We start from the raw sequence: 27816 nt of genomic DNA, 5'->3' as shown, positions 1-27816 counted from the left end.
GAGTCAGGAATTCAGGCATCGCTTAGCTGAATGCCTCTGTTACAGGATCTCTCACAGCTGTGATCAAGGTGTTAACTGGGGTCGCAATCATTTCAAGACAAAATGTTGTGGAAAATCTCCTTCCAAGATACCCCTATGTCTGTTGGCAAGCTTCAGGTTCATGTTGACTGTTGGTTGGAGATATCAGTTTTCTTGCCACGTGAGCCCCTCTTTAGGGCTTTTCCTGTATAGCAGCTTTCTGCCCTGAGTGAGGGCTCCAAGATAGAGAGCAACAGAGAGTGATAGATGATAAGACCGAGTAAGCATGACAGAAGCCAATATCATTTTATAGCCTATATTTCAAAGTGACATCCATCACTTTCATCTTATTACAAGGAGTCACTATGTCCCACCCAAAATCAAAAAGACAACATTACACAAGGGTGTAAATTACAGGAGACAGTACACATTAGAGATAATTCCAATAGCTCCCTGCCAGAGCCTACCCTCTGATACCTCAGTGATTCATATTTCTCTCACAAAATACACTTATCTTCGCCCAAGTATCCCTACAGTATCATTCCATTGTAGTGTTATCTCAGAGTCCAGAATCTTATAATCTATTTCAAATCCAGGTGTAGATGTGCCCATTTTTAATTGGACTAATTGCCTTTTTGTTCAGTTGTGCTATTTATAAATTCTAGATGTTTAAGCACATATCCTTGTATATAGTTTCTCTTGATTTGTAGTTCTGTGAAGCTACAAAGAAAATGTTGATTTCCCCCCATAATACAAAGTACAATGCTGGGACAAGCATAGAAAAATGAATACAGCTATTCCTTTTCAAAAACAGCAAAATGACTGACACAAAAAAGTACACAGCAATTCTGAAATTCAGCCAGAGAAATATTAGAAGTTCATTGATTAGGGCTCAAGGCCTAGGAATAATTTTCACGACTACAATCTTTGGATATTTTTTTTTCCTGCAGTCTGACTTGGTCTTCCTTTTCTTTCTTTCTTTTCTTTCTTTCTTTCTTTGTTTCTTCTTTCCTCTTTCTTTCTTTCTTTTTTCTGTGGCAAAGAAAGTTTGGATGGATTTGCAGCTTAGTAGTTTTCTTAGCTGGCATTCAGCTATTAGAATTTCATGGATAGAATAATTTATTTGTTTCTGTTAAATTACATTGTCACATTAAATTAAATTTTAAATTACATTAGAAACATTGTTAAAATTTATGTTATGGTTACATATGTGGAGGGAGATATATTTTTGGACACTCTGATCTGTCCTTTAATCTGAATGTCTATATCTTACACTAATGTAATTTTCTTGTGAGACCTGAAATGAACTACTGTTAATCTCTTGATTATGTTTTTTATTTTTCTAATTATTTTCTTTAAAACATCCACAGCTATATTAATTGGAATTTCACATACTTTATGAGTCAATTTCAGGGAAAAATATATGTGTAATATTTTGAGAAATTGTTAAATGCTTATCAAAATGGCTACACCATTTGACAATTCTATCTGCAACGTATAATTTTCCAAATTTTCCATACCCTTGCCAACACTTATAATTTTCTGTCTTTTAAAAATTTTAGCTCTCCTACTGTCTGCAAAGTGGCAATCCATTGTGGTTTTCATTTACATTTCTGTAATGACTAATGATTTTGATTATCTTTATTTATTGTTTACATGTCTTCTTTTGAGAAGTGTGTACCCAAATTCTGCATTCCTTTTTAACTAGGCTATTTGCCTTATTGTTGAGTTGTGCAGTTTATAAATTCTAGATACTAGAAACATAATCTGATATAATAATTTGTACATATTGTCTCCTACTCTGTGAGTCATACCTTCACTTTTTTGGTAAAACATTTTGAAGCACAACAGCTTTAATGTATACAATTTATCTATATTTTTAGTTGCTCGTGCTTTTGGCATCAAAATTACAAAGCATTGCTCATCTAATACTTTATATTTGCCAGACTAGTCCCCCTGCTTATTTCCTTCAGGACATTTTCAACTAATTTTTACTTTACTCTTCAAACCTCCTTTTTCACAAATGCTGAGCTTTTATGACAATATAATTACAATTACCTATCCCCTCCATTTTTTCTACTTTTGTTATACCTACTAGTTAAGTTACCTCGTAAAACACAGCTTACAATGTTATTATGTTTGCTTTTAATAGTCAGTTGCAAACTCAACTGTATAAGCTGGCTCTAAAAGTGCCAACCCATCCATATCTAATCCCTTCAAACTAGATGTTTTGTATTTATCCAACCAGAGTTTAGTGGTTTCCCATTCTCTGTGAAGTTGCTTCTGAACTTCTCATTGTAATAATCTGCCACTCCATTTTGAAACTGTGGGGAAGCTCTCAAATATCATATACAGTAAAGGATCAAACTCAAATTTCAGAAATAACACACTGACAAGCAGTGCGAATGGACTGGTTGAAGCTGAAAAGGAACAGTGGTAATGAGACCACTTACAGGATAACTACAAAAATCTAAGCAAGAAAGTATGATGAATGAATGAACCCAGTGGTAACTATGATGGAGAGAAGGGGTGGATTTGGGAGACTTTTAAGAAGAAAGAATCACAAAACCTTTGAAAGCTTGTAGTGAGGAGAAATGGTGAAAGAAAAATCGACATTAACATAAAATTTCAATCTTGGGTTACTGAGAGAAGAGTAAGAAAGCTCCAGTTGCTTACTCTGATGGACACACAAGAGAAGATATAGAGTGAGTTCGGACTTGAAAATGAGTACTTTGGACTTTATTATTGAAAAAGTTCTGAATAAAATTTCCATTTTTAATAAACTTAATTGTGGAAAAAAAATTGTGCACAGCAGCAGACTTTGCAGAATTTTTATTTCAATATAGAGAATTATATAAGCTCAACATTGGTTGAGTAACCCCATTCTCTAGCACAGGAAAACTTTAAAAAGACACTCAGTTTCAACTGTCTTCCTTAGTTTGCCTGAACGCACAGCTTTTCCCCATTCCCTGAATTCCCAGATTGAGGACTCAGTAGCTCAGAGTTTTGCATTTTGTTATCTTGTGTTGAATTAGCTTCATCGTATTTTTAAATTTCCTCCTCTTTATAAAATTATGTTATTCAATAATCAGAAGGTGTTCGGACACATTGGATCAATTTCTGTCAAATAATATGGTTTAATTCAAAAGTTGAATCATTAAAAGAATAAAATGTGGTGAGAAATATCCAAACAGGTAATTCTTGAATAACTTTTAGCTTTTTTTGTGTAAAACAAAAAAGAGAGAAACAGGACTATAAATTGAGTCTCAATGTCTATTTTTCTGGGAAAATTTTCCCTCCAGAGAAAGTGAGTTTCACTTCATGCCTTTATGGGAATATCGGCTATTCTGTGGATCTCAATCTTTCTTGCTCACTGAGCTAAAAACTTCTTGAGGACAACGGCCCCTGTTTGATTCACCTTAGCACATCACTTGATACATTGTGGGGGTGCAGTTAATTCTTTCTTGCATTCACTTACATTGAATTGGATTTTAGCTGAGAATACACATGAGAACATATTGATATGGGCCAGAACTGTGGCTGTATAAAGGTAATAGAAATGACAGGACTGAGATGGGAGACATGAGAGACAGGCAGGGATACAAATCTGAAAAAAATTTAAGTAAGACTTCAATAAGCCATGCAGTCATTTGAGAAATATTAACTGGAAATACCAGAAAACTTGATGAAATGGCCTAGTAATTATAGGTTGATTCAGGACAGAACTTATCTAGAATGGTCTCAACAAAAGCCAAATTCTTATGCAACACGAGAGAATCAAGCAAAGCTTCGAAATAAGGTTTTTACCTTCAATTTTCGATTGAGTCTTACTACACTAAAAAAGAGTGGAAAAGAGGAAGTCAGATTGTCTCTATTTGCAGACAACATGATTGTATATCTAGAAGACCCCATCGTCTCAGCCCAAAATCTCCTGAAACTGATAAGCAACTTCAGCAAAGTATCAGGATACAAAATCAATGTGCAAAAATCACAAGCATTCCTATACACCAATAACAGACTTAAAGAGAGCCAAATCAAGAACGAACTTCCATTCACAGTTGCTACAAAGAGAATAACATACCTAGGAATACAATTAACAAGGAACATAAAGGACCTCTTCAAAGAGAACTACAAACCACTGATCAACGAAATAAAAGAGGACACAAACAGATGGAGAAACATTCCATGTTCATGGTTAGGAAGAATCAATATCGTGAAAATGGCCATACTGCCCAAAGTAATTTACAGATTCAATGCTATCCCCATCAAGCTACCAATGACCTTCTTCACAGAACTGGAAAAAAACACCTTAAACTTCATGTGGAACCAAAAGAGAGCCCGCATAGCCAAGTCAATTCTAAGCAAAAAAAACAAAGCGGGAGGCATCACACTACCGGACATCAAACTATACTACAAGGCTACAGTAATCAAAACAGCATGGTGCTGGTACCAAAACAGATATATAGACCAATGGAACAGAACAGAGGCCTCGGAGGCAACACATATCTACAATCATCCAATTTTTGACAAACCTGACAAAAACAAGCAATGGGGAAAGGATTCCCTGTTTAATAAATGGTGTTGGGAAAACTGGCTAGCCATGTGCAGAAAGCAGAAATTGGACCCCTTCCTGACACCTTACACTAAAATTAACTCCAGATGGATTAAAGACTTAAATGTAATACCTAACACCATAAAAACCCTAGAAGAAAACCTAGGCAAAACCATTCAGGACATAGGCGTAGGCAAGGACTTCATGACCAAAACACCAAAAGCATTGGCAACAAAAGCCAAAATAGACAGATGGGACCTAATCAAACTCCACAGCTTCTGCACGGCAAAAGAAATAGTCATTAGAGGGAATCAGCAACCAACAGAATGGGAAAAAATTTTTGCAATTTACCCATCTGACAAAGGGCTGATATCCAGAATTTACAAAGAACTAAAACAAATTCAAAAGAAAAAAACAAGCCCATTCAAAAGTGGGCGAAGGATATCAACAGACACTTTACAAAAGAAGACATACATGAGGCCAAAAAGCATATGAAAAAATGCTCATCCTCACTGGTCATTAGAGAAAAGCAAATCAAAACTACATTGAGATACCATCTCACACCAGTTAGAATGGCAATCATTAAAAAATCTGGTGACAACAGATGCTGGACAGGATGTGGAAAAATAGGAACACTTTTACACTGTTGGTGGGAATGTAAATTAGTTCAACCATTGTGGAAGACAGTGTGGTGATTCCTCAAGGACCTAGAAATAGAAACTTCATTTGACCTAGCAATCCCATTACTGGGTAAATATCCAAAGGATTATAAATCATTCTATTATAAGGACACATGCACTCGAATGTTCATTGCAGCACGGTTTACAATAGCAAAGACCTGGAACCAACCCAAATGCCCATCGATGATAGACTGAACAGGGAAAATATGGCACATATACACCGTGGAATATTATGCAGCCATAAAAAATGATGAGTTCCTGTCCTTTGTAGAGACATGGATGAACCTGGAAACCATCATTCTCAGCAAACTGACACAAGAACAGAAAATCAAACACTGCATGTTCTCACTCATAGCCAGGCGTTGAACAATGAGAACGCATGGATACAGGAAGGGGAGGACTACACACTGGAGTCTGTTGAGGGGAAATAGGGGAAGGACAGCGGGGGATGGGGAGTTAGGGAGAGATAGCATGGGGAGAAATGCCAGATATAGGTGAAGGGGAGGAAGGCAGCAAATCACACTGCCACGTGTGTACCTATGCCACAATCTTGCATGTTCTTCACATGTACCCCAAAACCTAAAATGCAATGAAAAAAAAGAAAAGAAAAAAAAAGAAAAAACAAATTAAAAAAAATAAGAGTGGTAACAAATATTGACTTTTTCACATAACTGGCACAAATAAAACCCATGATCTTTTAAAAGATAGTAACTATATACATACACACACATATATAGTTATAAAGATATATGTATACACACACACATATATATGAAGAAATAGAAGTCCAATTAATCAATTAAAACTATGAAAGATGCATAAAGGGAATTGACAAAGTCACTGCTGCATGGTTTCCTTTCCTACCCTCCCTGAAGTGACTCATGCCTTGCTTATGTTCTTCCTTAACTTGATACGTGTTTATGTTAATAAATATGAATACAGCTTATGGAGTTTTTATTATTTGTAACTTTTAGCAAAATGCAATCTTACATTGTAAATTATATCATACCATGACACAATTTTCTCAACAACACATTATGGATAGCTCTTCAAAGCTATCACATTTATACTATTATTTGAATAATAATTCATATTTCCTCTAGTATTTACCCTCCAGCCAGATATTTACATTCTTTTTTTGTCTCTTAAATAATCAACAATTATTATTCCTATATAACTCTCCTTGCATATATGTGCTGTATTTTTATTTCATTCTGGATACTAATATGCTTTCAATTTTTCATCTACTTCCTGGTTGTACTTTCTCAATATTTTTGTGGTCTCCTTGGCTTTTTAACTTTGAGGCATTACAGGCTTCTAAACTAAATTCTTCTCACCTATTCTTGTTTTAGTGTTCCGTTCATCCAGGTTCATTGCTTTAAATGCTATCTTTGTATCATTGTTGGCTACGTTCATAAGGCCAATGAAACTTCTCTCGTGAACTTCAGACTGCATAGACAAATGACTTCTCTATATATCTGCTGAGAACTTCCACAAAAAATATCACATTTAGCCTGCCTCAAATTGAGTTCTTGATCACTTTCAAACCTCCTATACCTGAATTCTTCCACATCTCAGTTGATTATAATTGCAATTATGTAGTAACTATGGCCAAACACCAAACATTTGTGCTTGACTTCTTATTTGTCTTATACCCCATATCTGCTCTTTCAGAAGCATTTGTTTGCTCTATTTTCAAAATATATTTATGATCAGATCATTTCTTATTCCTTTCATTAATACCATCCTGGTCCATGCTCCCATCAACAACCTTCTATTTACTGCAGTAGAATTATCTCATTTCTCCTTGCTTTTCACTTTTGTACTCCACTGTTTTTTTCTGTTCCCAGTATTGAAGCCACAATGATCCTTTTCAGATGTAAATTGTGTATAGAGTAATACTGCTCTAGACTCTGCAGTGTCTCCTCATCCTTCAATACGTCCCACAATGATCACATTTCTAGTTATTTCTCTGATGTCTTCTCTGCCTTCCTCTTTGTCCATGCTCCTTTGGTCACTTTGGTCTTCTCACTATTTTTGGAATCTACTAAAATATTTCTAAAATGTTCCTTTTACTCTTCATATTGCCTCTGCCATAAATGGTCTTCCCTGAGATGTGCATTGAGCTGAGTCCTTGACCTTCTTCAAAAATTTGCTAAAATGTCATTTTTTTAATGAACCTTTTTGACTCTTTCTGTTAGTTTCTCATTGCTTCTTTAACAAATTAACACAAACTAAGTTGCTTAAAACAACATAAATTTATCATCTAACATTTCCCTTACGTCGGAAGTCTAAGATATTTCTCAGTGGGCTAAAGTCAAGAAGTGTCTCAAGTTTTTTTCCTTACCATAGGCTCTAGATGAAGATTCATTTTTAAAAATCTTTTTCCATCTTCTAGAATCCTCTCTCTGGTTCATAGCCGTCTACATTTATGAAACAGCAATGAAGTGCTGAATCAGTCTCATGCCTCCATCCCTCTCTCTTGCCCAGCTGGGAAGATTCTCCCCCTTTAAGGACCCATTTAATCAGATTGCTCCCATATAGAGAAACCAAGATAATTTCTTCAAGGTCCTTAAAGTTAGCATTGCTGTGAAGTCCCTGTTACCATGGAAAGTAACATATCCAGAGGTTCCTTGAGTTAAGGCACACATTTTGAGGGGCCAATAATCTGCCTATTATACACTCTTATTTAATATTGCAAGCTCTCAACTTCACCCCAACCACCTCTGATACCCTTCTTGTCTGCTTCCCCTCTCTCTTTATTAAGCTTGTCTCTTTCTAGTATATTAAATACCAGTCATATCTTCTGCTTACTGTCTGCATCTCCCCACTGGAATGAATGTGGTCTCAGCACAGTCAGGCATCACTGCCTCCTTTTTCCAGTAATATATTCAGGTGCTCAGCATTGTTACTGGCACATGGTAGCAACAAATTTGTTGGAAGAATCAATGCCTTTTAGGAGTCATTGCTAGATCAAGCAATATCTTACAGTGTATTGGCAGATGAATTGATCAAAGGATTGATGCCACTTACACTTTCATCATTCATCTGCCCTCTCCTTTTATGTAGAATTGCTGCTACCTTGTTGAAAAAGATTTAAAATGAACAGTAATGGTGGAATGTTCATTGACATGAAATCATAATACACTTTAATGTGTGGGCAATAGAATTATGCAGTATTTTCCTGGAAATGTAGTTGTGTTTAATACACTGTGAGATTTTTTTCTTTTAACCAGCTGTCAGACTACCACTTTTTTACTAGACTCTGATTGGGAGATTTTAATAAGACAGATTAATTATGATAGAGAATAGGTACTCCTGTGCCCTGTATAGATTACTCCATTTCAATTGATTGGTCACATTTTGAGGGCTTACAACTAGCAGTGAAATTTTCAATCATTGCCTAACTCCTATAGTGCTCAAAATATCTAGCATATTTGGATGAGACATTTCACAGTAGAGCTGATGGGATTGGAATTAGACAACTTAAAATTTTACTTTTAAGTTTTGTGGGGTTTTTAAAATCTTGAATGTTAATACCCTCAATCTGAAATTCAGAGGGTAATAATGTTAAAACAAGCCTTGCTTTCTGCTCCTTTTCTTCTCCTTCTCCATATTCACTTGTTTCCTTCTCCAAAAATACATGTAAATCTGTCAAAAACTAAACGCCAAAATTAATGCAAGAGACTTCTGCATTCCGATGTATCCAGTTAAAAAAATAAATACCCTCATCTAATTTTTGTTTATGTTTAATTATCATGAGTATTATGGTTAATCTAAGCATTTTAAAGTGTTTATTTTTAATTTTTTAATTTTTTTCATAGGTTACTGGTGTACAGGTGGTGTTTGGTTACATGAGTACATTCTTTAGTGGTGATCTGTGAGACTTTGGTGCACCTATCACCGAAACAGTGTACACCACACCCTATTTGCAGTCTTTTATCCCTCGCCTTGACTCTCACCCTTCCCCCAAAATCTGCAAAGCCTACTGTATCATTCTTATGCCTTTGTGTCCTCATAGCTTAGCTCCGATGTATCGATGAGAACATATGATGTTTGGTTTTTCATTCCTGAGTTACTTCACTTAGAATAATAGTCTCCAATCTCATCCAGGTCACTGTGAATACTGTTAATTCATTCCTTTTTTGACTGAGCAGTATTCCATTGTGTATATATACATACCAGAGTTTCTTTATCTACTCGTTGATTGATGGGCATTTGATTTGGTTCCATGATTTTGCAATTGCAAATTGTGCTGCTATAAAAATGTGTGCGAAAGTGTCTTTTTCGTATAATGACTTCTTTTACTTCTTTTACTCAGTAGCTGGATTGGTTGATCAAATAGTTCTACTTTTAGTTCTTTAAAGAATCTAGTTTAGATTCCCATCAGCAGTGTAAAAGTGTTCCCTGTTCCCCATATCCATGCCACATCTAATGTTGTTTTGTTGTTGTTGTTGTTATTGTTTTGTTGTTGCTGTTTTTGATTATGGCCATTCTTGCAGGAGTAAGATGGTATCACAATATGATTTTGATTTTCATTTCCCTGATCATTAGTGATGTTGAGCATTTTTTGTATATTTCTTGGCCATTTGTATATCTTCTTTTAAGAGTTATCTATTTATTTCCTTAGATCACCTTTTGATCGATTGTTTGTTTTTTTCTTAGGGATTTGTTTGAATTTATTGTAGATTCTGGATATTAGTCCTTTCTCACAGGTATAAATTCTGAAGATTTTCTCCCACTCTGTGGGTTGTCTGTTTAATCTGCTGACTGCTCCTTTCACCATGCAAAAGCTCTTTATTTTAATTAAGTTCCAACTACTTATATCATTGTTTTTATTGCATTTGCTTTTGGATTCTTGGGCATAAAATTCTTTCGTAAGCCAATGTCTAGAAGGTTTTTTTCAATGTTATCTTTTAGAATTTTTATAGTTTCAGCTCTTAGAGTTAAGTCCTTAATCTATCTCGAGTTGATTTTTGTGTAAGGTGAAAGATGAGAATCCAGTTTCATTTTCCTACATGTGGCTAGCCAATTATCCCAACACCATTGTTGAAAAGGGTGTTCTTTGGTCATGTTATGTTTTTGTTTGCCTTGCTGAAGATCAGTTGGCTAAGTATTTGGATTTATTTCTGGGTTCTCTATTTTGTTCAGTTGGCCTATGTGCCTATTTTTATACCAGTACCATGTTTTGGTGACTATGGCCTTATAGTATATTTTGAAATAAGGTAATGTGATGCCTCTAGATTTGCTCTTTTTTCTTAGTCTTACTTTGGCTATGCGGGCTTTTTTTCGGTCCATGTAAATTTTAGAATTGTTTTTTCTAATTCTGTGAAGTATGATGGTAGTATTTTGATGGGACTTGTGTTGAGTTTGTAGACTTTTTTTTAGCAGTATGGGCTTTTTCACAATATTGATTGTCATCTATAATATCTTTCAGAAGTGTTTTGTAGTTTTCCTTGTAGAGGCCTTATGCCTCCTAGGTTAGGTATATTACTATGTGTTTTTTTTGTGTGTTTTTTTGTTTGTTTGTTTTTGTTGTTGTTTTTTTTTTTCGCAGCCATTGTAAAAGGCGTTGAGTTCTTGATTTGATTCTCTGCTTGGTTGCTGTTGGTGTATAGCAGAGCTACTGATTTGTGTACATTAATTTTGTATACAGAAACTTTGCTGAATTATTTTTTCAGTTCTAGGAACTTTCTGGAGGAGTCTTTAGGGTTTTCGAGGTAAACAATCATATCATCAGCAAACAGTGGCAGATTGACTTCCTCTTTACCAATTTGGATGCCTTTTATTTCTTTCCCTTATCTGATTGCTGACGTTGATTCTGGGGGACCCAAAACATCATTCTGGTCCTCCAGTTAAATTAAGGGCTTATGGATGTCAGATAATTAATGGAGTTTTAGCTCAATTCTGACTTACAGTGGGCCCAGCGAGTTCCTGGACATGGCCTGTGGTAATTTCCTCAGTGCCGGAATCCATAATTGGCATATACATACTTAGGAGGCAGAACCCACACATTGGCTCCCTGACTGGTTGGATGAGGGCTATTATGGTGGGAAAGACCACCATAGAGCTGCCTCTATCTAGAAAAATAGTAAATCAAAAACAATATTGCATCCCTGGAGGGATTGTGGATACTAGTGCCACCATCAAGGAGTTGAAAGACACAAGGGTGTTGATTCCCACCACATCCCCATTCAGTTCTTCCATTTGGCCTATGCTTGATAGGTGAATATTAGAGAATGACAGTGGATTGTCATAAGCTTAACCAAGTGGTGATTCCAATTGCAGCTGCTGTACCAGATGTGGTTTCATTGCTTGAGCAAATTAACACATCTCCTGGTGCCTGGTATGCAGCCATTGACTTGGCAAATGACTTTTTCTCCATTCTTGTCCGTGAGGCCCACCAGAAGCAATTTGCTTTCAGCTGGCAAGGCAAGCAATAAGCCTTTACTGTCCTATATCAGAGATATATCAACTCTCTGGTTTTATGTTATAATCTTATTCAAAGAAACTTTCATTACTTTTTACTTACACAGGAAATCACACCAGTCCATTACACTGGTAACATTATGCTGATTGGATCCAGTGAGCAAGAAGTAGCAAACACAGTGGACTTATTAGTGAGACATTTGCATGCCAAGGATGGGAGATAAATTTGACTACAATTAGGGATCTTCTACTTCAGTAAAATTTCTAGGGGTCCAGTGATGTGGGGCCTGTCAAGATATTCCTTCTAAGGTGAAGGATGAGTTGCTGCATTTTTCTCCTCCTGCAACCAAGACAGAAGCACAATGCTTAGTGGGACTATTTGGATTTTGGAGGCAACACATTCCTTATTTGGGTGTGTTACTCCAGCCCATTTATTGAGTGACCCGAAAGGCTGTCAATTTTGAGTGGAGTCCAGAACAGGAGAATGCTCTGCAGCAGGTCCAGGCTGCTGGGCAAGCTGCTGGGCAAGCTGCTCTGCCTCTTGGGTCATATGACCCAACAGATCCAATGATGCTTGAGGTGTCAGTGCCAGTCAGGGATGCTGTTTGGAGCCTTTGGCAGGCCCCCATAGGTGAATCACAGTGGAGGTCTCTATGATTTTGGATCCAGGCCCTGCCATCTTCTGCAGATAAGTACTCTCCTTTTGAGAGATGTCTCTTCGCCTGTTACTGGGCTTTGGTAGAAACTGAACGTTTGATTATGCATCATCAAGTCACCATGCAACCTGAACTGCCTGTCATTAACTAGGTGCTTTCCAACCCATATATCTATAAAGTGGGTCATGCACAGCAGCGTTTCATCATCAAATGAAAGTGGTTATATATGTGATCAGGCTCGAGCAGGTCCCAAAGGCACAACTAAGTTACATGAGGAAGTGGCTCAAATGCCCATGGCCTCCACACCTGCCACCCTGCCTTCTCCTCCTCATCCTGCATGATGGCCTCATGGAGAATTCCATATGATCAGTTGACAAAGGAAGAGAAGACTCAGGCCTGTTCCACAGAAGGTTCTGCACGATATTCAGGCACCATCCTAAAGTGAACAGCTGCAGCACTACAGCCCCTTTCTAGAACATCCCTGAAGGACAGTGGTGAAAATAAATCTTCCCAGTGGACAGAACTTCAAACAGTGCACCTATTTGTGCACTTTGCATGGAAGGAGTAGTGGCCAGATGTGCAATTATCTACTGATTCCTGGACTGTTGCCAATGGTTTGTCTGGATGGTCAGAGACTTGGAAGAAGCAGGATTGGAAAATTTATGACAGAAATTTGGGAAAAAGGTATGTGGATGGACCTCTATGTGTGATCAAACACTGAAGATATTTGTATCCCATGAGAGTGCTCACCAATGGGTGACCTCAACGGAAGAGTTTTAATAATCAAGTGGATAGGATGACCTGATCTGTGGACACCACTCAGCCTCTTTCCCCAGACACCCCTGACATAGCCGAATGGGTCCATTAACAAAGTGGCCATGGTGGCAAGGATTGAGGTTATGCATGGGCTCAGCAACATGGACTTCTACTCAGCAAAGCTGACCTGGCTATGGCCACTGCTGAGTGTCCAATTTTCCAGCAGCAGAGACCAATACTGAGACCTCGATATGGTACCATTCCTTGGGGCGATCAGTCAGGTACCTGGTGGCAGATTGATTATATTGGACCTCTTCTATCATGGATAGGGCAGAGGTTTATCCTCACTGGAATGGATACTTACTCTGGATATGGGTTTGCCTATCCTGCATGCAGTGCTTTGGACAAGACTACCATCCTTGGACTCATGGAATGCCTTAACCACCATCATGGTATTATATAGAGCATTGCCTCTGACCAGGGCACTTTTCAACTAAAGAAGTGCAGTAGTGGGCTCATGCTCATAGAATTCACTGGTTTTACAATGTTCCTCATCATCCTGAAGCAGATGGATTGATAGAATGGTGTAATGGCCTTATGAAGTCACAATTACAACACCAACTAGGTGACAATACTTTGCAGGGCCGAGGAAAAGTTCTCCAGAAGGCCATGTATGCTCCAGACAAGCATCCAATATATTGTTCTGTTTCTCCCATAGCCAGGATTCATGCATGGTTCCAGTAAACAAGGGGTAGAAATGGAGATGGCATCACTCACCATCACTCCTAGTGATCCACTAGCAAAATTTTTGTTTCCTGTTTTTATGTACTGCAGGCCTGGAGGCCTTAGTTCCAAAGGTAACTAAGCTACGATTCAGTTGAACTAGAAGTTAAGACTGCCACCTAGACACTTTGGACTCCTCTTACCTTTAAGCCAACAAGCTAACATGGGAGTTACAGTGTTGACTGGGGTGATTGATCCAGACTATCAGGATGAAATCAGTCTACTACTCCACAACAGAGGTTAAGGAACAGTGTGTATGGAATACAGGAGATCCATTTGGGTGTCTCTTAGTAATACCATGCCCTGTGATTAAGGTCAATGAAAACTACAACAGCTCAATCCAGGCAGGACAACAAATGGTCCAGACCCTTCAGGAGTGAAGGTTTGGGTCACTCCACCAGGGAAAAAACTATGACCTGCTGAGGTGCTTGCTGAAGGCAAAGGGGATACAGAATAGTTAGTAGAAGAAGGTAGTCATCAATACCAGCTACCACCATGTGACCAGCTGCAGAAATGGGGACTGTAATGGTCATATTTCCTCCTTCTTTTACTAAAAATATGTTTGTACATGTATACACTTGTATAATGAAAATTTCTTTATTTTATATCCTTTTCCTTTATCATGTGACATAAGATTTATTGACTTCATATCAGCATTTAAGTATTGTTAACTTTGTGTGATAGTATGTAGTTAGGGATTTGTGTGTTTCTGGTTGTAGGAAGGATAGTTGTATAAGGTTAGGTTTAATTATGACCTTATTATTGTCTTTATTTGAAGATTATGCATGATCTCAGGAGATGTCTATGCATTCAACTTGACAAGGGGTGGACTTGTGATGGTTAATACTGAGTATCAACTTGATTGTATTGAAGGATACTAAGTATTGATCCTGGATATGTCTGTGAGCATGTTGCCAACAGAGATTAACATTTGAATCAGTGGGCTGGGGAAGGCAGATTCAGCTTTAAACTGGTGGGCACCATCTAATCAGCTGCCAGCAAATATGAAGCAGTCAAAAAAATGTGAAAAGGTGAAACTGGCCTAGCCTCCCAGCCTACACCTTTTTCCTGTGCTGGATGCTTCCTACCCTCAAACATTGGACTCCAAGTTCTTCAGTTTTGGGACTTTGACTGGCTATCCTTGCTCCTCAGCTTGCAGACAGCTTATTGTGTGATGTTGTGATTGTGTAAGTTAGAACTTAATAAACTCCCCTTTATGTTTATAAAGACTATATCTATATTCTTTAAGTTCTATCCCTCTAGAGAACTCTGACTAATACAGTAACCTTGAATGATCTTTTGTATTTCTGTGGTGTCAGTTGTAATATCTCCCATTTCATTTATTATCAAGGTTATTTGGATTTTCTCTCTTCTTTTCTTGGTTAATCTTGCTAATGATCTATCAATTTTATTTATCTATTTAAAGAACCAGCTTTTTGTTTCATCTGTTTGTTGTATTTTTTGGGCTTTAATTTCATTTAGTTCTGCAATGATCTTGGTTATTTCCTTTCTTCTGCTGGGTTTGGGTTTGGTGTGTTCTTGTTTCTCTGGTTTCTTGAGGTGTGACCTTACAGTGTCAGTTTGTGCTCTTTCAGTCTTTCTGATGTAGGAAAATAGGGCTATGCACTTTCCCCTCAGCACCGCCTTTCCTGTGTCCCAGAGGTTTTGATAGGTTGTGTCACTATCATTGTTTAGTTTGAAGAATTTTTAAATTTCCATCCTTTCGTTTTTGAATCAGTGATCATTCAGGAACAGGTTATTTAATTTCCATGTATTTGCATGGTTGATTTCCTTTTGAAGTTGATTTCCAGTTTTATTCCACTGTGGTCTGAGAGAGTGCTTGATATACTTTCAATTTTCTTAAATTTATTGAGGCCTATCATATGGTCTATCTTAGAGAAAGCTCTATGTGTATTGAATAGAATGTGTATTCTGCAATTTTTGGATGGAATAGTCTGTATTTATCTGTTAAGTCCATTTGGTCCAAGGTATAGTTTAAATCCGGGTTCCTTGTTGGCTTTCTGTCTTGATGACCTGTCTAGTGCTGTCAGTGAAGTATTGAAGTCCCCCACTATTATTGTGTTACTGTCTGTCTCATTTCTTAGGTCTATTAGTAATTGTTTCACAAATTTAGGAGCTCCAGTGTTAGGTGCAGTTATGTTTAGAATTATAAGATTTTCCTGTTGGACAAGACCTTGTACCATTATATAATTTCCCTCTTTGTCTTTTTTAACTGCTGGTACTTCAAAGTTTGTTTATTTTTTCTGATATAAGAATAGCTACTCCTGCTCACTTTTGGTGTCCATTTGCATGGAATGTCTTTTTTCACCTCTTTGCTTAAAGTTTATGCGAGTCCTTATGTATTAGGTGAGTCTCTTGAATACAGCAGATAGTTGATTGGTGAATTCTTATCCATTCTGCATTTCTGTATCTTTTACGTGGAGCATTTAGGCCATTTACATTCAATGTTAATATTGAGATGTGAGGTGCCATTCCATTCATAATACTATTTGTTGCCTGTGTACCTTGGTTTTTTTTGTTTGTTTTTTAAATTGTGTTTTGTTTTATAGGTCCTGTGAGATTTATGAGGTTCTGTTAAAGAGATTCTATTTTGATGTGTTTCCAGGATTTGCATCAAGATTTAGAATTCCTTTTAGCAGTTCTTTTACTGGTGACTTGGTAGTGGCGAATTCTCTCAGCGTTTGTTTGTCTGAAGAAAACCGTATCCTTCCTTCATATATGATGCTTAGCTTCATGGGATACAAAATTCTTGGCTGATAATTGTTTTGTTTGAGGAAACTGAAGATAAGGCCCCAATTCTTTCTAGCTTCTAGGGTTTATGCTAATAAATCTGCTGTTAATCTCATAGACTTTTCTTTGTAGGATAGCTGATGCTTTTGTCTCACAGCTCCTTAGATTCTTTCCTTCATCTTAACTTTAGATAACCTATGCATTGCCACAACACATAACAATGTGCCTATGCAATGATGTTTTTGTGTTGAATCTCCCAGGTGCTCTTTGTACTTCTTGTGTTTGGATGTCTAGGTCTCTAGCAAGGCCAAGGAAATTTTCCTGAATTTTTCCCTCAAATATGTTTTTCAAAGTTTTAGATTTCTCTTCTTTCTCAGGAACACTGATTATTCTTAGGTTTCATCATTTAACATAATCTCAGACTTCTCTCAGGCTTTGTTCATATTTTCTTATTTTTTTTTCTGTCTTTGTTGGATTGGGTTAATTTGAAGACCCTGTCTTTAAGCTCTGAATTTCTTTCTTCTACTTGTTGAATTCTATTGCTAAGACTTTCCAGAACATTTTGCATTTCTATGTGTGTCCAGTGTTTTCTGAAGTTTTTATTGTTTTTTGATTGGGCTTACTTTTGTCTGGTACCTCCCTGATTAGCTTAATAACCTCCTGAATTCTTTTTCAGGTAAGTCAAGGATTTCTTGTTGGTTTGCATCCATTGCTGTTGAGCTAGTGTGATTTTTTGAGGGTGTTAAATAGATTTGTTTTGTCATATTACCAGAATTGGTTTCCTGGTTCCTTCTCATTTGGGTAGACTATGTCAGAGGGAAGGTCTAGGGCTGAAGGTGACAGTTCAGATTCTTTTGTAACATGGAGTGTTTCCTTGACATAGTACCTTCCCCTTTTTCTATGGATGCGGCTTCCTGAGAGCCAAGCTGTAGTGATTGTTGTCTCTCTTCTGGGTCTAGCCACCCAATAAGTCTACCAGGCTCTGGATTGGTACTGGGGGTTGTCTGCACAGAGTCCTGTGATGTGAACCATCTGTGAGTCTCTCAGCCATGGATACCAGCACCTGTTCTGGTAGAATTGGCAGGGAGTGAAATAAACCCTGTGAGGGTTCTTCACTTTAGTGGTTTAATGCTCTATTTTTGTGCTGGTTGGCTTCCTGCCAGGAGGTGATGCTTTCCAGAGAGCATCAGCTGTGGCAGTATGGAGAGAAACCTGTGTTTGGTGAGGCCCTGGAACTCCCAAAAGTATATACCATTTGTCTTCTCTTACCAGGATGGCTAGGGAAGTACCATTGGGTGGGGGCAGGGCTAGGTGTGTCTGAGCTCAGATTCTTCTTGGGCAAGTCTTGCTGTGGCTGCTGTGAGGGATGAGGGCAAGGTTGCCAGGTAACTGGAGTTATGTACATAGGGGGATTATGGCTGCCTCTGCTGAGTTGTGCAGATTGTCAGGGAAGTGGGAGAGAGCCAGCAGTCACAGGCCTCACCCAGCTTCCACACAATCCAAAGGGATGCTCTCACTCCTACAGTGGCCCCCTAATAGCAATAAGTCTGTTTCCAGGCAACGGGCAAACAGGGCTGAGAAATTGCCCCTGACTCCCAGCTTCCCAGCTGAGAATGAAAGTAGGGCTCTAGCGCTTCCCCTGCCTGTGGAGTCTACACACTGGATATGTGTTCTCCCTTGAGTCCAAGCAGGAATGGACACTGCTTCCTCTACCCCTGTATTTTGCTTAGCTCACTAAATTTACTCAGCTCTAGGTAAGATCAGAATCTTCTCCCATAAACTAGACCTTCCGTTTCCTCAGTGGGGGTGTGTATTCAGGGGTGGAGGATCTCCCTTTCCTATTTTCACAGTCTGGGCACTTACAGTATTTGGGGTCTCTCGGGACCCTGCAGGAGCAATCTACTTCCTTCAGAGGGTTTGTGGGTACTCTTGGGTTTCCTGATTCATTCCTGCAGTCATTCTGGGGCTAAAATTCATGATGTGAGTCTCCACATGCTGCTTTGTCCATCTAAGTTGTAGCTGCAGTCTAGTCCTGACTTCCATCCACCTTGATGGATTAAATTTTTTTTTAATAAAACTTTAACTCTTTAACATAACTTTTGTCACATTTATTGGTGTGTAGTCAAAAATTATGGTTAATACATGATCCTTTTTCACAGAGACTAATATATTATCAGTTAGCAAGAGACTGTTATTGCTTAATGTGTTTTATTTCACATCAGTTACTTATTAAGAGTTCAACTGATTTTTGCTTCATTTGCTTATACTTTAAGAATATAATAAGTTCTGGAATGAAGGATACATACTACTTCTCAATGACATGTATTCTCTATGTTTTCACATTTCTTTCACATTCTATCATATATTTTTATGCTAGTTTTGGAGATAATGATCAATCATAGTGGAATTACTATATTTCTACCTTCAATTTTGTCTCCCATTGAAATATTATAAATATGTTTCCTACGTATAAACAAGTATATAATTTATGTAGCACAAAAATATTACAGTTTTAAGTCAGTGACCTATCTTTTTAACATAGCTTAAAGTCCTAATTGAAAGCAACTTTCTAAACAAATGGCTCTGCCACCATCTTCTTAACCTTTGAAAGTTATTCTTCCCCAAGGGATAGAATATTATTTTAATTGAGGAACTTTACATTAGAGTGAAAGCTATAAATTTTTAGGTCCTGATCTTAATGTAGTCCAGGGTGAATAAATAGTTTTCTAGAGTGAACTTATGTGAGTCACATTGGCTTTCTAAGTGCCATAGGTTACTACTTAATGCTAAGAAAGTGACAATTTATTAAAGTAATGCTAGAGAAGTGTTCATTTTACTTCACTAGGGTAACTGCATTTTCTTTTCTTTTTATTTTTTTTCACACCTCATTTCTTTGCTGTTCTCTAAAGAGAAGTTAATTAACCCTACTTTATTATGTGATGAGATACACAAAGACTCTCTTCTTCCTTTAGGACAATATAATGTCTGTCTTTCAGCATGAAAATATAGCCTACTTTGCAAAATCTCATGACTCTAACAGTATATTTCCATTGCTGTGTGTTACAATAAGACCCTGCAACAGTGCTCTTGGAATTACTAAGCTGATAAAAAGGACTCCATTGTATATGAATAAAATCAAGTTTATCTTCTAATTATTTTTACTTATTTCACTGTAAAAATTATGGATATATCTCTTAAGTAGTATAGTGGGTAGCTAAGCTTGCAACCTATGTTTAACTGGTTACTGAATCAGTACCATGTCTGTATATGGAGTAGTTGTAATTTCCATGCTCTTTTTAAATCTCTTTCATTTGATGTCTCACTGGTGACCCCAATCAAAAATAACATATTTCTATCATCATAATAATCCTAACCAGATTATCTCTATTAAAGAGGTTTTTCTCCGTTTCTCAAGTTTTCTATGCCTGCAACTACCTTTACTACTCGCCTATTCCATTCATTTGTCATTTCTTGACTTACACAACTTAATAAAACACTTCTCTTGAGTCTTAAAACCCATTTATTAAAAAAAAATCAAGAGAAGGTAGTCAAGGTTTCTCTCAGGTTCCATTCCTGTTGCAAAGTGTATATTGCAAACAGAACTGAGATTTGGGAATAGATGGGGTGGAGGAGAGGGAATCTTGAGAGTAAACCACTTTGGTAATTCAAAAGTGGTTATCATCATAATCATATAAACTATTAGTCAGACAACTGAATAACTACTACAGTGGTTTCCCATTAGTGTTAAATGGGAACCTGATTATTTCAAGATCAACCAGGATAGCCAAGAGACTAAAATTTCATTAATAAAATGATCATCTACATTATTTAAAAACTCATGCTAAATATTCTTAGCAAGCAACATAATCCAAATACATTTTCAAGACATTTTGGTGTAAGTTTCATGATATTTGGTGTAATGTTATCCAACAATATAAATATGATATTTGATGTAATGTTATCCAACAATACAAATATTACTGAATTATAATTCACTGATCTTATTACAATCTAGGTTCAAATTATTCATATTTTCTGAAGCATTTATGCTATTTATTAGTTATTATAAAAGCTATGTTTCTTAATTATAAAAGATGTATATCAATTATAAAAATGTTATAAATGTAGAGACAGATTCAAGTCTTAAAATTGATAGCCATAAAATTACTGAAATTTTTATTTTTACATCTGAATTACTAGAATCTATGTACAGTGTATAGTATATAAATTTTTAAATAGATGCTGTAGGTTAAAACCTTTACTATTTCTTTTATATACTTCAGCCTATTCTTCTTTAAATATACTTAGGTATCTGTAATATACACCTAACTATACACTTAGTATAACAAACTCTTTTATATTTTAGTGAAATTAATTTTATAGCACTTAGTTTTTGATTACTAACAAAATATAGTAATATAAAATTGTACTAAGTGTGCAGGTCCATATTACACATACTTAAGTATATGTGTGTGCACATACACACATATACACATATATGTGTATGTGTGTGTTTATATAGACACACACATACATATATACATATATATACACACATACACACATATATATATCCTGAAGATGAAAGTCAATTTTCATCATTGTTATACTTTTTGAAATTGTTAAAGGCATAACACATTCTGAAAAAATGTTTTAAATAGTTATAACTACCAAATGTAGATTTAGAATTTACATATAGTATAACAACATAATAATTACCAAACAATCTCACCTTTTGTTAGTTTAATGACAAATATCCTAGAAAAGGTTTTAGAAACATTTGGTAAATGAATTTGTTGATTTACTTTGCTATGTTTTGGTCATGGATTGATGCAAAGTTAGAGAATATGAAATAGGTTGCTCTACTGATACTTTGTGGGTATTTGCTTCATGAAAGATGAATCTTTTCTTCTAGATACTAAAACGATGTTAAGATACATAAATAAACAAACACATTTTCATACATCTATACAATTATATCACTCAATTTATTCTGCATCCTTCTTTTAGTATCCAATTTACTAATGAAGTGTGAATCTTTGAAAGCTGTGTTTTTCATAATTGGCTGATGTATTTTTGCTCATTTGTATAAAAGATCCAAATAAGCATTTGTAAATGGTTTGATTTGTTGGATCTTACTCTGTGATCTCTCTCAAAATTTTGTCCTTGTAATTTTTCACATTTTCAAGAGAGAAGTAAAATTATTCTCTTACTATCATTTGGGTTTCAGTTGCCCTAATTTTTCCAGAAAAAGTCTTTTTCTCATATTGCATTGTCTTTTTCTGTATTTGGCCTTTTCCAAATGTCTTCTGAGAGTTCAGACTTTAAAACCTCAAAAATTTTCACATTACTATGGCAAGAAAACTGAAATGCTATGTGAGCAAGGTTGTGTTTTTTCAGTGTTTCTACGTGGCAGAAATGAGAAAAAGGTAAGTCATAGAGGTTATATGACCAAAAAGGTTTAATATAAAGGATAACTGTTCAGACCACTTGGGAGAAACAATCCTTTAAAAATATATTTGTGATCTGAGAAAATACTGCTGTTATTTCTAGCTAGAAATATAGCACTGGCACACATGAAACTATTTAAGTGAATCTTGGTGTTACAGCAGAATCTTAAGTAAAAACTAGATGCAATTTAAAGCATATACTTTGTTTGCATGACAACAAAGTGTATTATCTTAATATTTTAGGTATTTTTCTTATTGAAAACCTCTAATGAATCATTACTTTTCTAATATCTATTCAAAGAATATTTGATCATTTTAATTTCAATAAGTGTTACTGTATTTCAATTAATTAAAATGAGGGCCTATTTATGGACTAAATATGTTACTACTATTTAAATTTTGAGTTGTTTTATAATCCTTAAATAAAAATATCCTCTATCCCTAGTGTTTTCTGTATTCTACATCAAAGTCTTTTATATTAGAAGTGATTTCATATTTTTCCAAATTATTAAATACATAACTGTGACTATGACTTAAATATGTGTTTCATGAAAATTTTCATAATTAATTTGAATCTCAATTTGTCCTACCATGTATTTTTGTTTTAGTCTTAAAATTGAAATAGAATGTCAAATAATTAAAACAAAATATATTATTTTCACAAGTATGGAATGAAACAGTAATCTACTGGAAATTTATTTTCCCAACTTTATGGTAGTTAGTGGAATGTTGATTTGGTAAAATTACAGGGGCTAACTTTGTTTTAATAAATATTGTTTATTAGTTTTTCTTAAATCAATAGTTGGATCTTTTAGACAAACCTTGATAGCAATATCCATATTATTAAGCAAGTGAAAAAAAAAAACCGTAAAAAAGTTTTCTTCCCTGTAAAGGGAAGAAAAGTCATAGTCAAAGTAATTATTGATAGGGAGTTTTCAGAGAACATAATGTGAGGTTGAAATATAAATACATGCTAAATTATTCCATGTGTATTTCACAGCTGCACTCCAATTCTGACAAAGGTGATGGATCTGTCAAGTACATCCTTACTGGAGAGGGTGCTGGGACTATATTTATCATTGATGATACCACGGGTGATATCCACTCAACAAAAAGCCTAGACAGAGAGCAGAAGACCCACTATGTGCTTCACGCTCAAGCTATTGACAGACGTACAAACAAACCTCTTGAACCTGAATCCGAGTTCATCATCAAAGTGCAAGACATCAACGACAACGCTCCAAAATTCACAGATGGACCATACATTGTTACTGTGCCTGAAATGTCAGACATGGGTAAGAAAAATCATTTTTATGATTGTGCAATTAACATATTTTTGAAAATCAGAGTCATCTTTAGAAGACGAATTTTTGTTTGCATATGTATCTGAAGGGGCTATAAATAGGAAATTTCAAAATATTTCAATATTTTTATGGCATAAAGTGTTAAACACTATTGAACCTAGCAATTATAATATTCATTGAAATTAATTTCTAATCATTTAAGTGTAGATAATAGTTGGATCTCAAGAGGAAAGAAACATTTATAAATTGAAAAACACCTGGAATACTTGCTTAATTGATATCATTCTTCTATCACATAAATTCTACATATATATTGTTAAGAACATACCAACATATTCAGTTTGATTATTTGCACAGAAGAACGACTATAGAATGTCTGAAATTTGTGTCTCTAGGTCTTTTAAGCTTTTAGTGTATGGCCAACTTATAATATCACTGGAGTTGTTGCTACATTAATCAATAAAACTTTTCAGATATTCCTTCCTAAGCATTTATATACCTTATTTATTTAAAAATATATGATAACCTGTGAAGTATTTTGAATATAATTTTAAACATATGCAAACTGGCATAAAATATTTTAATCACTTCTGCAAATTCACATATTTAGAAAATAGCCAAGAAGGCATTATTCCAGGTTCAACTGAATGCAAATCCTGCACTGCAGCCAATACAATCATGATCCAGGGCTTGAGTCCTCTGATGGTGTGGGGATTTTCCACCACTCACCAGTTTCTGTGGTGTAGCTATTTTAATTTATTTTTATTTTTCATCCAATGTAATGATTTTTAAAAAGGTAATTAAAATAACATTCTTCTATGATAATTTTTGACTATCTTTGTGAGACTCTAAGTTTTGTAACACATTTATTGAGTAAAGATTTTATATATTTAATTCTACTGCATATATGTGAGTATTGTTTTAGATTAAGGTTCTTATAGTCACTAATCAAATCAGTCTGTGAATTTGAAATATAGATGATTGATAGATAGATAGATAGATAGATAGATAGATAGATAGATAGATAGATATAGATTTTTTTTTAATGAAAGATGGTAGCATCTTTTATTCTCAACTCCAGATCCCAGCTTATGTTAGTCTTCTTCAGCTAGGCAGGTAGCTCCTGCAGCCGCTGTAGGAGCTGGTAAGGAAGAGATAGTGAGGTCTTCTTCATAGCTGAAGTCTCAGGGGAGAAAGCAATTGCCAAACTCGATCTCTCTGGACCACAGCAGAACACAGGAACCAACCTGCAGAAGCCTACAACCGGCCCAGAATACTCTCAGGCTTATTGATCTCCAGGGAGAGTTAAGGGAATTAAAGGCTTCAGCATAAGTAACCCTGGTGGGTGAGAGTTTACATGGGAACTCAAGGACAGAATTCTCTCTGCCTCATCAGGGCACTGACACTCACCAATCTAGTTTTCTGACTTAGGAAGGCAAAGAGCTCTATGGTGCCCCCACTTGTGAGAATGCCCCTGGTGAGCTATTTCCAGAAGAGGTAGGAGCCCCAAGGAGCACAAAGGAAACTGTCATAATCCTAGTGGGAAAAGCATTAGAGAGAAAAACAGGTAGGGCAGGCATTACCCAGAAAGACAGTGTACTAAACAGTAGCTAATACGAGCACTGGAGGGCTTTTATGGACACCACAGATTTCTGTAACTCAAAGCCTTTTGCTTTAAACAAATAAGTAAATAACAACAATAAAGAAAATGAACATATATATTGAAGGCATGAATGGTCACTGATTAGACTCGAATTATTGTCCTGGTACCTAAAATCGTACCTGACTGGAAGAAGTAGCTAATAGCCATAGAACAAAAGCATAAAATTGTGGATATTGTGGGAAAGAGAAAGGAGATTTAGAGAACATATTCATTAGTCCTGTCATGTGAATAACATGTGTTCCTAAAGAAAAATAAAGAGCAAATGGAGGAAGGGAACAATCATAATTTTTCTTGAAGTGAACAATATACTGACTTTACAAGTTCAGTAGTTTCGAGTTCCAGAAAGAGTTAACAGAATAATAATCAAACAGGAAAACCGTGGTAAGGTTTCACAGCCTAATGAAAAAAAGAAAATTTTATAAACATTCAAATTTTTAAAAATTAGCTATGACTAAAAATAAATATGTTCCCCTTACATTTATTACATGAAGTAGAGAAATCTGATAGAAAGTTGAGTCCCATTTATAGCCTTACAGAGAAAACACTGAAACCCCAGATCTATTGTTCAGACAAATATGATCCATCTGCTAGGACAAAATAAATATTTGGAGAAGGATCTGGAAGGTCTATTATTCTCCTACCTAATTTAGAAAAACATTTGAGAAAATAGTTGAAATTAAAAAATAGTTGAAATAAATCAGAATAGAGGTCTAAAAGTAAAGGAAAATGGCAAGGAGAGGAAAAATGTTATCAGTGAACTCTGGAATGGGGTGTGTGTGTGTGTGCGTGTGCACGTGTGTGTGTGTGAACACTGAGTCAATATGGATATTTTTTAAAATACTGTAAAAAGATGTCACTTAATCTATGTGAGAATCATGAGGCATAGAGTAATTTTTGAAGAAAAAGCTGTGAGCTGAGGACAAGTTCATCTGGGGTTTCAGAAGAAAGACGGGAATGGTGAAAAGTTAACATTCTTAAGTTCTCTTACTGAGATGAGTATGATTGAGGGACAAAAATTTCATATCTGAAAGTAGTAGAGAAAAAGGACAAGACAGAGTAAGTTTCAACTCTCTGTACTACGTGGTTTCAGGCAAGATTCTACTGAAAGTTGTTTTATGGGAAACCATAAGCTGATTATTAGAAATTATATTTTATCCATGTTTGTGTGTGTGTGTATGTATACTCATTACTGTAGGAAAATAAATACATAAAATTCATGGTAATAACATGTAATACATACTGTAACTCACTTCACATTGTGTTCTTAAGAATGAATGATATTTGCATTAACCCTGATTTTTTTTTTTTTTTTTTTTTTTGAGACAGAATCTTGCTCTGTTGCCCAGGCTGGAGTGCAGTGGCATGATCTCTGCTCACTTAAACCTCTGCCTCCCAGGTTCAAGCAGTTCTCGTGCCTCAGCCTCCCATGTAGCTGGGATTACAGGAATGGGCCACTAGGCCTGGCTAAAGTTTGTAATTTTAGTAGAGACGGGGTCTTGCCATGTTGGCCAGGCTGGTCTTGAACTCTTGGTCTCAAATGATCAGCCCTTCGGGCCTCCCAAAGTGCTGCCACTAGAGGTGTGAACCACTAGAGGTGTGAGCCACTGTGCCTGCCCAACTCTGATTTTAGAAATAAAAAGCTGGTAGGGCTGGGCGCGGTGGCTCACGCCTGTAATCCCAGCACTTTGGGAGGCCGAGGCAGGTGGATCACGAGGTCAAGAGATCGAGACCATCCTGGTCAACATGGTGAAACCCCGTCTCTACTAAAAATACAAAAAATTAGCTGGGCATGATGGTGCGTGCCTGTAATCCCAGCTACTCAGGAGGCTGAGGCAGGAGAATTGCCTGAACCCAGGAGATGTAGACTGCGGTGAGCCGAGATCACGCCATTGCACTCCAGTCTGGGCAACAAGAGCGAAACTCTGTCTCAAAAAAAGAAAAAAAGAAAAAGAAATAAAAGAAATAAAAAAATAAAAAGCTGGTGATATTATAGAGCAAAGATCTGCAGACAAGGGCAGGGGAAACAAATCTGTCCTGCTCTCTGTTTCTGTGCATTTACTGAAAAGCACAAAAGTTTGCCAGTCTCCATTGTAAGCTATTCTATAGGGGAGATCTGAGGCAAGGGACAATTAGAGTCTGGTCTCCCAGTTCTGATAGACAAGGTATCTGCTGATCTATGGCAGTTAGTGTTCTGCCTACCCTACTAGACTATATGCACATACAAAGAAATATGACATTTATTACAAATATATGGGATCATGCTTCTTCCCTTTGGGGAAGTTATCTAATCAATATCCAGTCTTCTCTTCTGTGATACCAAGATAGCTCAGTTTTGTTAGAGAATACAGATATGTTGCAGAACATGCATGTACATGTACAGAACACATCTGAAGGAAATAGACACACACACACATACATTGTTGGAGGTTTACTTCTAAACACTAGGTTGTGAGTTTATCTGGTAAGATAGGTATAAGTTGTTCTAAATTTGTAATAAAAATCATTTTTATAAGACTAACATTTAAACATATACTGGTTTCTAATACTAACTAAAGACTAATAATAATGTAAGTAGGTGACAGCAAAATGTTTACCAACATATGATGCCTGATCAAGGTACTTTTTTACCATATACTCATTAATTCAGTTTTGAATCATTAAAACATCTCTCTCCTTATATTTATCCAATTCTTGAGTGAGAGAGAGAGAGAGAGTAAATGCACTTTATGCGCTGAGAGCTGTGATAGTGACTAGTAATAAAATGGTAAATGAAA

At 36.2% G+C, this 27816-nt stretch overlaps 1 protein-coding gene across 13 annotated transcripts in view; it reads left to right on the top strand.

Moving 5' to 3' along the window:
- CDH18 (cadherin 18) overlaps nucleotides 1-27816 on the top strand; it is a 1109085-nt gene that overhangs the window by 796868 nt on the left and 284401 nt on the right. For 12 of the 13 annotated variants that reach the window (XM_064375899.1, XM_064375898.1, XM_064375888.1 and 9 more), the window contains one exon: nucleotides 23076-23370. In XM_064375899.1, coding sequence (XP_064231969.1) covers nucleotides 23076-23370 — 295 coding nt within the window. Of the gene's footprint in view, nucleotides 1-23075; nucleotides 23371-27816 lie in introns of those variants that run through there. The other variant, XM_064375897.1, reaches the window with a different exon arrangement.

Source organism: Aotus nancymaae, unplaced genomic scaffold, assembly GCF_030222135.1.
Source record: "Aotus nancymaae isolate 86718 unplaced genomic scaffold, 86718_ANA_hifiasm-v0.15.2.pri h1tg000014l, whole genome shotgun sequence".
NCBI classification, from domain to species: Eukaryota; Metazoa; Chordata; class Mammalia; order Primates; family Aotidae; genus Aotus; species Aotus nancymaae.
The sequence above is the reverse complement of the archived record's forward strand: the minus strand, read 5'-3'. Positions and strand labels throughout refer to the sequence as shown.